At 37.2% G+C, this 13,220-nt stretch overlaps 1 protein-coding gene across 1 annotated transcript; it reads right to left on the bottom strand.

Moving 5' to 3' along the window:
* Positions 1 to 570: 570 nt before the first annotated feature.
* RB195_021209 (uncharacterized protein) lies at positions 571 to 11,637 on the bottom strand (the record flags this gene model as incomplete). Its single annotated transcript, XM_064207831.1, has 23 exons — positions 571 to 639; positions 1,328 to 1,415; positions 1,514 to 1,654; positions 1,722 to 1,830; positions 1,888 to 2,011; positions 3,175 to 3,265; positions 3,328 to 3,410; positions 3,476 to 3,579; positions 3,648 to 3,769; positions 3,859 to 3,944; positions 4,009 to 4,119; positions 5,311 to 5,411; positions 5,526 to 5,706; positions 5,767 to 5,937; positions 6,570 to 6,718; positions 6,779 to 6,889; positions 7,961 to 8,114; positions 8,178 to 8,300; positions 8,369 to 8,545; positions 10,788 to 10,987; positions 11,056 to 11,161; positions 11,227 to 11,310; positions 11,536 to 11,637. The coding sequence occupies 23 exons, from the start codon at positions 11,635 to 11,637 to the stop codon at positions 571 to 573; spliced, it is 2,787 nt and encodes a 928-aa protein (XP_064063712.1).
* Between the last annotated feature and the right edge of the window lie 1,583 nt (positions 11,638 to 13,220).

Genomic DNA, 13,220 nt, shown 5'->3' with positions numbered 1-13,220 from the left:
ATTAGATATAAAAACGAGTGTATGCAATGATTGAGTGAATTACTTATTACATATTAATCATAAAAAAATAGCAAAACACTCGTAAGCTGAACATACAGCACGTGACCCGAAAATTGGAACAACGAAAAACTTTGTGGACACTCGGAAAAAAAAATGTGAGACGAGAACGAGTTGATGAACTAGAATCACGTGGCCAAATATATACCTATAGAAAACTATAACCGATCTATGAATTATGACAAAAAAAAAAGAGTAGTAATTACGAAGCGAACGAACGAACAAATAAAAACAAACACGACCGAATGGCACAAACATACACACACATTGAGTGATCGATGTACCGTTACTCTACTCTTTGATCTACTAGTAATTCCGGAAAAATTCCGACAAAAGCATGCAAATCATAGGTGAATGAACGAATTATTAACAATATAACGCTAGATGTATAGTACAAAACATGGACGAATTATATAGTGAGATCATCTCGGAGACCTTGGAGGTTATAACACGACAACACGGACCAGCACTAACATACGTATCGATCGATCCATCTAAGAGTTGAGCTGATCTTCACACGAGCACTGAACTTGTGCCCGCAATTGATACAGGGGCAGTGAAATTTATGGATATGATTTCTTTCTGGAATATATGTATCATATACCCACTACTACATCTCTATATATACATAGGAAATTAGTATATATGTAGGATAATATATGTGGTGGTCCACATGGAGTGTGACGGGCTATGGAAAATCCAGAAATTACGGTGATCAATCCAGCCAAAGAAACGGGTGAGCGCACTTACATCACCTTCCTACAAAATTGGGCACAAGCCCATGGCACAAAGAAAACACTGGAGTGATGTGAAACCAATCTTCCGGATTTCTGGACAAAGGTGTTTGGCCTGATCAAACTCACCCGATCTCAATCTTTTCGGTTTTGCTGTCTGATCTATTCTGGAATAAAAAGCCTGCTCTTCTAAGCACAAGTCATTGTATTCGTTGAAAGAAGCCCTGGATGAGGCATGGAACAAGGGAACTGATCGCGCGCATCCTCACAAATTTCCGGAACATTGCTTATTCTTGTACTGAAGCTAAAGCTGGTCTGTCTGTATGTGATGTGTGAGAGCTTACGTAGAATTTTCTGCTTATTGAATTTTAAAAAATATATTTCTTATTCGGATTAATTGATGCAAAGTTGTGGGTAGTTTTTTTTTGCGTCACACTTCATGTAGGCCATCCACATAAGAAATTTTCTATATATCTATATAATTTTCTATATATACGTAGGAAGTTTCTAGAAAAAAGTCTGAATTCCTCGCTAACCTCAATCTTTTTTATTGTCGCTCTATTTTTCGCATTTGACGACAAGCACATCAAGATTTTACTTTTTAGAGAGACTACATACGGCTCCCTAAAACGTTTCGAGGTATTTACGAGCTTTTAAATTCCACTCTTCAGCATGTGTTCCGCCAAGTTTTTTTCTCCCTCAATACACTGCAAAGCACTCACACTTGACGAATCCCGCTTGAAAGACACGTGTAGTAGTTCTTTATAATTCGATCCGTAAGAAGTAAATCCGGTGGAAGGCATATCAGAGGTTGTACGGAATTTAATGTTACCATGGATGCAAGTAGTAGACCGTATTGCCAACTAAAATCAACTAGTAAATATTTGATAGGGAGCCAAAGGGACCATATTTAATTAAAGTAAAACATACACATCCGTAGCGCTACTATAGTTCTCATCATTAGAAACAGCTTCTGGAGGAAGGAGGGATTGCGGTGAATGGACTCTTCCACATTTTAGTCGTGGTACTGTTGCCCAACCTTTAATATATTGAACTGAGTAAACTCGCTGGGAATCTCTCCACTCAATAAACTTACAGAAATCTCCTAATTTCACTGATTGATCACAGGGAATATCCAGTGGATCACTGTAATCCAATGCTAAATACACATTTTCTGCTGTTATATGCGAATGTACACATCCCTGTTCGTGTAGGAACACCTGAAAACGAGGAACACTTAAGCATCATGCTTGCTTCGCTGATGATGGTACTTCAATTTTACTGAACGCGAATTTACGAGTTCTCAGCGCAACTTGTTAACGCTTATGCTTTTACAACGTTCAAATCTCAAACGTATAGATCTTTTCAAGGACGAGTTGTCAGATTTATGGCCGACAACCAATCGACTGTTTGAAGCGGATTGTATGGGGACATCGTCAAGCAGTTTTTCATTACGGTGATCATGGTGACAAATAAAAATCGTTTTCTTCTCGTTTCAAGGGCATAAGTGAAACAGGATAAAGTGTCGCGAATGTCAAGTCAGATCCGCACTGGTAGAGACACGTCACTCATCCATAAATTGCTAATCTCTAAAGAAAAAAAAACTCTTGTAGCTACACTAAAACACTTAAAACATAAAAAAATAGCTGGAAAAATAGATAATATTCTCCAGGATGCTTCCTAGATGAGTGTAACTTGGATAGCGTACAAAGAGAAGAAATAAAATCGTAAATTACTCAGCTTGTTGTAAGTGCCCTGGTCATGGAAACATCTATATCACATTAACTTAAGAAGAGCACCTCCTAGTATAAACGGTTCATAGAGTCCCAAATTTGTTGAAAGAACCCAGACTTTTCCAAAATTGAAGATCTAAAGCCTCAAGCAACTAGTATTCGAAGACTCTGGTCATTTGGCCCATCACTTGATTCTTTAGGTTGCTAAAATGAATTGAAAGCTAGATTATGTCCTTTGTTTTTTTTTTTTCGCAAAGAACTTCCTTCTCTCAAAATTCCCTCAAAATTTCAAATTACCAAATTGTTCCAACGGCTATGTTGCATCCGAACTTTTTGCTCATGTGGCCCATTATTTGACTCTTCAGGACGTTAAAATAAATTGAGAGCTGGGTTCTGCTATTCAATTTTTCCGCAAATAATTCCTTATTGATTTTTTTTGCACTGGCTTTGTCTATTCACTTATAATAAATAATTAATTAACAATTAAACTAAACAAAGCATAAAAGGGACAGAACAGCAGCTGGAAACGAGAACATGAGCATATTCGACTACATGACGCAACTTTTAGTGCAAAAGAATCAACAAGTAAATCCAGAAAACATCGACAAATCCATCAAGCGAATGTAATAAAAAATAAGGAAGAGTCTCACCAATGCTTCAGCAACATTTAGTGCGTATCTATGAAGATGATATGCAAGATAATGAATTTGATGATCATGCGATGATGCATCGCCCACTACTCTGTAAACAATAAACAGTGAAATTAACATCCTAGAGTGAAAAAGCCCATAAATCCTGGATACCTATGAAAAAGAGCTTTCCTGACGTCATCCAAAAAAACAGCTAATGTACCACCACTACACGGTTCAAAAAGTAAGGATAACACCTGTGAAATGAATATTGCATCGTTAAAATGGAAATTTTTCTCGGATTCCACGAAATTCAATTTACCTGTCCACTGCACACTCCAACTCCTAACCACTTTACCATATTCTTATGATTTACTGACATATGATTCAATACTTTGAATTCACGACGTAGATGCCCTATGCCTTCTGAAAATCCCTTCATGAAAAGGAAAAATATGCGTGGAATTCTGCTACGATTTAAAAATGCAACTAACGTTGCGAATATTTGATGGCGAACGTCTGTTCAGTGGTCGGCCAAACCACATGTTTGGTGGTCCACAGCGAAAATGGTGTTCGTGAAATTCGTCGACAAACTATCAAACAATCGTGTGGGACCCTAAATTAAACAATTTTCTCCGTTCGTCTAAAATTTCCCTCATTTCTTTTCCCTCCAAATAAAAATAATGCAAATATACAAAAACGTACATCAATGTGCATGGCTTTATATTCGATACTCCCGTGATAATTGAAGCTGCAAGGCATTTTCCGGTGCATGTGCCGGATTGACATGGCTGAAAATGAATAGGTATTCCAAAATATCCTTTCACTGTAGTCCGGATATGAGGATAGACTCACATTATGAGTCAGCTTAGGAGTTCCAATTGTATCATAATCTGCCTCGTCAGTTGAGGGTGAAGTCCCAGCTTTCGACACATCATCAGTTTCTGATGTTTCGGCGGCAGAATTCTGGATAAGAAAACAGTTAGACTAGGAGGACAGACTCAACATAACTTCAGAAAAATTCAAAAGATCTCATTCCAGAGAATTAGGCATACTTCCTATAGTCAAAAAAGAAAGAGTTGTCAAAAACAGTCTATCCTTTTTTTATTTTGTGAAGGACATAAGGTTTCCAGAAATACACAAATAGAAATTTTAAAAACATTCCTTGTTTATCTAAAATTAAAAATGAAAATCTGGAAATTCCTACTTGAAACCTATTACTTACAACTACATGTTTAAAGAAACAAAAAAAAAATTCTCTAACTAATTGAAGTGTTCTTTAGTTAGTCTATGTTGAACTCTTTAAGTGTATTTCACTAAGAATTCGATTTTTTAATGGATTTTTCTAATTATTTAGTAATTTCTCTATTCGGGACACAGATGAGACGTGCTAATTTTTCTCAAAAGCTGTACTATCCTTCAATTTTTTTTATATTGTTACGCGTTTCCCATAAGTTCTTAGGTTAATTTTCGATGCATTCTCCCTTCATAGGTAATGAGGACATATTTAATGATTTTAATGAATAAATTGTTGAATAGATGAGCAGTGTACAAACAAATACGGTTGGTCAGCGACCACTCGACGGTTTTTTCATCATCGACACACAATTTCGAAGATTTTTCAAATTTATTTTCCGAAAAGCTGAAGGTTTGTAAGATTAAAACTTCCTCAATTCAAACATTTCAAAAACAACAATATTTCGAAAGGCACAGTAGCTTCTCGAATAAAATCTAAATACGTTACTCCCGTATCACGTAATTATATGAATCAAACGTCAGTATTATAAGTGATTGGAGGAACTGGAGAAGATTCTCGCAAATCCAGACGTCTCTGATCTTCATCCATTTGATCACTTTCTATCCTGCTATCCTCAACATTACCCTCGGTGTCAGTTCCAAGAAAGACGCACAGCTTAAATTTTTTTCTTTTCGTATTTCACCCATAGTAAATTTCAAGTCTGCTCAATGATCTCATCCACTAATAAAAGAAGATCCTCAATACTAATACTAAAAAATTATCATTTCGTCTACTAACAATAAAAACTTGATTACTTGAAGCAAAAAGTTCTCTTTTCTTAGAAAATCACAATGAGATTTTTTTACGGACAACAGATTGACGCTAGATAATTTCCTTCTTCACTTTTTCAATGAACCTACTTCCTTAATTATGGGAGTGGAGCTTACTGGACCTTCGCTACCATCGGAGAACGACAGTCGGACCATATTCACTGTTCGCATTGGGCAACGTTCATTCACAACTAAATGTAACAAAAATAACAAAAATATAAAGAGAAAATGAAAAAATACATATAAAAAGATAATATATTCCAAAAAAGGAATACTTCAACTGCTAAACTGTTCATTGATAGTACCGTATTTATTTGTGAGTCCAACAACAGACGCTGACGTAGTCCTTGTTATGGTAAGACCTGGTGAGGGAGGACTGATACTCCTCTTAATCGTGTTCCATTCTCGTCGATCTCGCACTCGACACGCTACCAAACCTCCTGATACCGTAAGAAAACACGCCAAAATCACCAAGGATAACACTATCTGAAGATTCATAACTACTAAGTATCGTTATAAAAAAGAAAAAAAGAAAATTTATCTCACTACGCCAGTATTCCATCCGTCTCCAGACAAAAGCATCTGATATTTTTCATCGTAACGAATCACTTGTGTTTTCGTCGTCGTGCTTCGACGATTTCGCGAATCCACTACGGTAATTTCAATACCGTAATTGCATTCTTCATTCGGCACATACAGAACGACAGAGCGATGAGTCTAAAGATGGTAGTAAAGATAAAAAGAGAACCTTTTTAAACTCACGACTATAAGTTTTTCCTTTTCTGAAGAAAAAAGAAAGGGAACGGACATCACTCAAATATTTTTTTACAAGTTAGCAAAAACCTATACTAAACAAGTTTCCCTTTAATAAAATACACTAAACTTTAACTTTGCAGAAATAATAACAAAGTTGTCCTGAAAAAAAATGTCTAAAAGTTCATCCAACAGTTTTCCAGTGAAAAAAAGAACTCAGCTCAGAATCGGGAAAATGTTAAATAAAAAGTAAATGAATTTCACAGAGAACTTCTGCAAACTTCTTTTCTACGTTGCATTTATATAATACTAGTAAAGTAACTACTTTACTGGCATAAAGTAGTACTAAAATAATTATAACATAATTAGTAACATAGAAATAGGACTTGGAAAACTGCCAACTACTGGTCCCATTGATCTATATTTATAGAATCTTCAAAATACTTTTCATTTTTCCTTTTATCAGGGTTGAATAAGTTCTAGGCAAAGTCCTAGGACCTAGAAAAATTTAAATTTTTTCAATTCTTGAGAAGCTTCTATAGACAAACCATAAATGAATCATAGTTTTCCGGAAGCAATAAGTAGCTACACCTCACCCATGTCACAACACGTCTCTGTCCGTCCAGGAATTGACACTGATACTGTGATGCTGTAACTAAAGGATTGATGGCTATATCAAAATGAACCATCCTAGGAAATGCTGTCACAATAGGTTGTATTGAATCCCGACGTTCAACACGAGATCCTTAAATAGATAGTCTGAAGATGGATGAAAACAACAACGTAAATTCTTTTATTTTCTCACCATCTTCCACCATTTGAGTGGGTGATCCATAAATCCACGATAAAACAATACGATTCCCCTCATTTGCCGTAGAATTCCAACTCCATGAGATATCGCTGACAGGAGGTGGTGCTAAAACTACCGTATCCAGGCCAGTAGTGGGACAATGTTGCGTCATGTGTGACGTGTGCTCCTATTCTTTTCGTCGATGGGAGGAGATGAGTTATGAAATATGAGGTAACGGGCCTTAACAAACTCGTAAAACCAATGTATCCCTGTGTTGTTTTACGACGCATGGAACACAAGTTGGAGTGCTTGGCTATTAGACAATAGGACAAGCACAACCAGCTTGATGGATGCGAGTTAGTGGCAGATTGAACTCTCAGATAAACCTCAATGGACATGGAAATTGGAGGAGAAAAAACAGCACACGACTAGTCATTTTGCTGAGAAGAGCAATGTACTGGAGCGGTCTGAACGATTCTACGCAGCTGCTGCTGAGATTAGTCCTATATCTAATATTAATCTAAATTTATTAGTTGACTTACAGATAAATCCTTAAAAACACCTTATAAGCCCATGATTCGAAAAATACAAGTCGAGAAAAGCAAAAATCATTTAAAAAAAGGCGTTAACTGCAGAAAAATCCCTGTCTTTCCCGGAGAACTCAAAAATATGAAATCATAGCATCTTAGCTTCTTTTATGTCTAAAGAAATTTTAGGGACCTAGTTACAGGAGCAGTTGGTAAAAATGACGAAGGATAGGATTATTGAATTATATGCGCTAAATCAAAAAGCTCAAAGAATCTCTAGCCCCAAAGTAGCCAATTAAAATGTCTTCAATCTCCAATTTTCAGGCTTTTCGAGAAATTCCTGGGTAACACAGTTCACCATTGTGGATCATTTATTTCCTGCCCCTTTAAATCTAAAGTCTGACGAAAATAATGGAATTGAGCTTCGGCTTGTAATATTCGACAGGTTTTCTTTCCCCACGCACCAATACGTAACTAGAGAAATTTTCCCGTATCCTGCGTACAATCACAGGATATGGGAAAATCTATCTGGTTAGAAAGAGAAAAAAAAAACATACTTTACAGCTGAAAAAAAGGTGTCCTGGGAAAATAAAAGGGTGACAAAACAAAAAAGAAAGCGAGAAGAAAACGCGACAGGAGATTTTGTGTAAATATAAAACTCTGCACTTACCACACAATGCCGGATCGTTAACCAACTTAAGACATTCAGGAGTACGAAATTCATAAGAAGTATAGGAAGTGGTTACTGCACCAATATGCCATAAACGAATTGTGTATGGATGATCAAATGCTAGCCGATCCAGAAGAAATCCTCGAGAACGGTCCTAGACTGACGTGAATTTCACCAAATATAATAAATTCAGAAAATATAAAATTCTTCAACAAACCATCATCAATTCTGTTCGTTGTTCAACACCCATATGCGAGTTATAGGAGAGAACAAGTGAGCATGAGGATATTTTCGTGGATTTGAATGCTATCCGAGCTGCTGCTAACTCGTCCTTCCACATCTAGAAGTGGTGCTTTTTAAAGTAAGAAAAAAAATCTACTCGAATACACCGCAACCTCCTCAACTCACCTCCTCAACCACACTCATTTCTATGAAATTCCCTCCTGCCAGCTGATCTTCACTGTACCATTCTGAATTCGAGACACGTCCCAAAAGTCCGCTTCCATTGAATGATGTGACACGAAATTGTATAGATGCATTTGCTACACTGACCGCACCATAAAATTCCACATAGGAAGAGTAGGTCTAAACAGACGTATTGAATACCGTAGTCCATTGTGACAATTCAGCACTGGTTTCTTCGTGGATAATTTGTAATTCTGAGGGATTCCCGACGTCAAACCAATGACGGGGTGTACCTCATTTTGTTATCACTTGAAATGACATTACAAATCCCTTGTGTTTAACATTTGTTTGCGGAGGCTAATCCCCTCCTTCCATTCCGGTGATCGCCTCCGTTGCCCGCTTCAAGCGTTGCCCACTACATCGTGGGAAATTTGCGGCAGCGTCCTCCTCATAATAGCTAACTGGACTCATTCAATGAAGTCAAATCAGAGCGTGCGAATAGATCTCAGAACGAATACTCATCAAATAAGGGAAGGAGAATAAACGGATGCGAATTTGCAGCACTATAGCAGCACTATAACCTGTGAATTTGCATCGAAGTCAAAAGTTTTACATTATAAATCCGAAAAACGGGTTGAATTCCGTTGAAGTTCGAAGGGTTACGTCTGGGAAAGTGGGAATAGATTTTCCAGAACAAGAAGAACTATCAATAAATAGTAGATAAAGGATCCTTTCTCTTCATAACAACAGTTTTCCTCTGTTTATTGTTGTTATATTGTTTGTTTAAAGATTTATCCCTCCTATACTCCATGAGTAACTGTTTTTCTTTTATCTTAACTCCTACTTGATTGTTTTCATCGTCATTTCGTATCCACCATTCTCACGATGGTCATTATATCCGTGATCAAGAAAAAAATGATGGAAATAATAAAATGAAGCAAAATTTGAGGGATTACAACTAACGAAATCCAATCTAGGTATCCTATTATTTACAGAACCGGAAAACAATGCTATAAAAATATCAACTCTGGCAACTAATTACGAATTTTATCGCAGGGCAACTCAAAAATGAAAGCCAGCACCCAAATTTGACTATTCCAGAGATTCTCTTATAAGCTTTTAAAACTTTTTGTATTGATTCATAAATAATTCCTTCGGCAGCTAAAAATTTTGAGGATCCAAGTGTGAGATAAATTGACATTTCTATTCATATTCTTTTGTTCGAGTTCAATAGAGGAATAAAATCAGTGGAAGGGACCAGAAGCAACTGCGAATATTTATAGATGCTGAGCACATGGTGAGAAAAACAGATCCGGAATGTTTTCCCCACTTTATGGAAGCATTTAGAGACCTGGAACATAATCGTTTATTTGGAAGATATTTTAAATAATAGACGAAAGTGTTTATTAGATTAATAGTGTACCTTTATATTGTTTAATGAAATGAATTCTTGAAAATAAAAATAACACGCTAACCCAATAAATAGATGAAAAAACTGACAAAAAAACACTAGCTCTTTCGAGCAGGAATTAATCGCCGAAAGTGTAAAAATTGATAAATAATATTACTTATAAAAGTTAAAATCATTGAATTTACAAAAAATGGTAGCTCTTTCCAGCAGGAATTAATCAGTAAAAAAGTGAAGATTAATAACTACTAAACTTATAAAAATGGGAAGTTTTAATTTCCTAAAAAGGAGCTATTAAGGGAGGGAAAGCATGAAATATCAACTGATTTGTCCCATGTCTTTCCACGCGTCTGTCTCATCTCGGAATACACCCAATAAATACATGATAGTAATTAAAAATGGAATGGATTCATTACACCAATTATTATCTCATGAATCGATAATTTATTTGATATCTTTTTTCTAATTGTTAACTGGCTTTCAGTGCACACCGAGAAAAAAAATCCGATACCAAAACGTGCATCATAACAAAATCGATCGGTGTTACATAAACGAATGATCCTCCTTCTGTGTTGAGAGGTTAATGCAATCATTCACTTAGTCGTACTTGGGAAAAAAATAAGAACATTCTCTGAAAAACAACGACCCGAAAGTAGTAGAGTTCCTTGGCAGAATCGATCTATAGTAGCTTGTACGAGACAAAGAATTTAGACGAAAGTTGAATCAAAACGAAGTCTTCAAAAAAATCCTTGAGGGGATTCTGCTGATAAAAAATTATTTAGTTAGAGTAATTCAATTTTAGTGGATAGTTACTCTGGAACTGTATCCTTAAAATTAGTACTACGTGCACGCATCTTCGGGTAACTAAGTGCAATAACAAAAAGAAGAACAAAAGAGAGCAGCACAGCGATTGCCAAAAAATGGAAAGTTGTCAGGAATGATTGGAACTTTAAAAGATTGATAGAAATCCGCGAAAACAAACACTCCAGAACCATAAATAGATCAAAAACTCACCCATGTGCTGAAGACAACCGTATCACTGGCCACATCATTATTCGTTCGTCGAACAGCTTCGACCCAATGAGCTAACATTCCATCCTCGCTCATATTTCGAACATCAAGTCCAACTTTCCAGAAAACACTTCCATTATTTTCAGCACTATCAGCGCACAATAATGCCACATTTCGAATCGGTGATTTACTTGCGATAAACACTGAATACCCATCAAATCACTCAAATCATTAATTGCACATTCGAGTTAAACACCTCAAAGCAACTCACCGCTTCGGTCGTCTTGATTAATGATCGTCGCATAGATGGCTTGCCCTCTTTTGAACGGTTCTAATTTCAATTCGGTGAATCCGGGTGAACCGCAGCCCAATTTGCACTGAAAGATTTTCGATGAACATTTTTTTTTCTACACTCTTTTCAAAACTACAAATACTACCATACCAATGCGAAATCGCTGTTGTTAACGACGTTCGGTTCGCGATATGGGCTTCCATCCAGGGCGATAAATTCCTTTAGGTTTGCATACTGAAATCACTTAGCGTAATCTTATTTTCGTGCTTATTTTTTTGCCCCAACACGTCACAGCACTGACTTTCGCGCCGAGTCAGTCGAAGCACGTTACTCGCCTCACACATCTGGTACATAACGCGGATGTGGTGAGGGGAAATTATCAAACGAGTGGGCAGTTAACGGACTGCCACCGCCCGCCAGACAGAACTTCTTTTTTTTTTGTTTTCAAGAGTCACATACCTCACGCAGGCAAACTGCCTGACATTGTCCTTGTGTTGGTGTGGTCACTTGCGAGATGGATGTTGTTAACGGAATTATTAGTGCTATTAGTAGTTCTCGCATATGTTATGTGATCTTAAAAGAGATAAAATTATAGGGAGAAGGAGGGTAGCTTATCTTTGTACTCTCCTTTCTTTCTCTTCGTAAGCAAGAGAAAGGCAGCACTCGTTACAATATGTGCAAATCAAATTTAATCCGTAAAATTTGCAGTGAATTAAATTCCCGTTTGACGAGAACAAGGTAGGAGAAGATGTGTTGGAGAAAGTACATAGAATCACGACAACTGGAAGGACATAGTTGGCATAAGGTGAGAAAAGCAAATCGGTTGAGGTTATCAACGTCCCGTCGACATGACTTTTTGCTAAATCGAATCAGAATGTGCGCAAGGCTGGCCGCAAACTGAATAAACTCATTAAGTCGGCTTGTTTTTGGGCATTGACCGCAAGCTTTCCGAGTGTCCCTCAATGCTCTCATCCTCCTGCTTCTCCTCTCTCATTTCTTAGTTGTCGCACTTCGCGGTGATTTCGTATAGGACAAGTAAACAGTGAATTAATCGCTCATAAACAAACAAGTTCATCTATTAAAGAGATATATTGAAGAAATACGTAAAGGAAGTGAAAATACACGAATAAAAACACAAAAATGTGTAACGTCGTCATGAATTACAGAGATAGGCGTTGACAAGTTCAATGACACATTACCATCAGTGATTGGTAAAAAGAGAAAACATTAAAGTAGTGAATAGTCGTGGATGAATGAAAAAAAAAGACGGCGCGAAATAGTTGACGACAGGTTGAGATGATCTGCGGACCACCTATGTGCTATCAATAAAACGGAGACCCCCATCTCGATCGATCCCGATCGAATGGTCAGTAGATCATATGCGCGTTTATTAGATGGATCTTCTACCATATAGGAACTTACTACCAAAGTACGGTCTGTAGATCAAACGCTGTATCGAGAGGAGTGATTTCTTGCCTTTTCCTCTATAACTAAGCAACAAGGTCTCCTGGACTAAAAAAGACAGTAATCCGCAAACTATAATTACACGGATCCCTAATACCAATCAAAAAACGCTTTTTGCACTGAATTACTGTAACCGCTACTTAAACCGCTACTTAAAGGTGTGGCTAGTCAGCTACAGTAACGAGCACGCTGAGCATAACGTATCAAAAGGCCGTCACGATCGAAAACTGGTTTTCGAACTCACAAAACTGGCGGGTGACGAGATGAATGGATCGAGGAGATGCCCGGACCACGAGGACGACAAATGCCGTCTGTGAAATAAACGGTCACAACGATGAATTGCCGAAAGAATCACGCGAAAACAACTGTCAAAAGGAAAGAGTGCAGTCTGTTTTTGGATAAAGACTAAACGAAAAAAAATTGCTAAAAAAAAGGAGAGGAACTGCATAAACATGTACAGTAATCACAGGATTTGTGGAACGATACGCGAAAATACGCGGTATTGTGTGTGTGTGGCGAAAGTATTATCTGAACGATTGCCGGTTTTCCTGCTCACTACTCACCTCAACAATCCTCTAGACGTGCTAATATCCGGGAACCTCACTGATTCAGGCTGTCTCCATTCGGACGATTTCGCACCAAGCTCGAACATATGTTCGTTGCATAATAAAGCATTGCGT

Source organism: Necator americanus, chromosome X, assembly GCF_031761385.1.
Source record: "Necator americanus strain Aroian chromosome X, whole genome shotgun sequence".
In the NCBI taxonomy this organism is placed as follows: Eukaryota; Metazoa; Nematoda; class Chromadorea; order Rhabditida; family Ancylostomatidae; genus Necator; species Necator americanus.
Note: the sequence above shows the minus strand (reverse complement) of the source record. Positions and strands in the feature narration are given on the sequence as shown.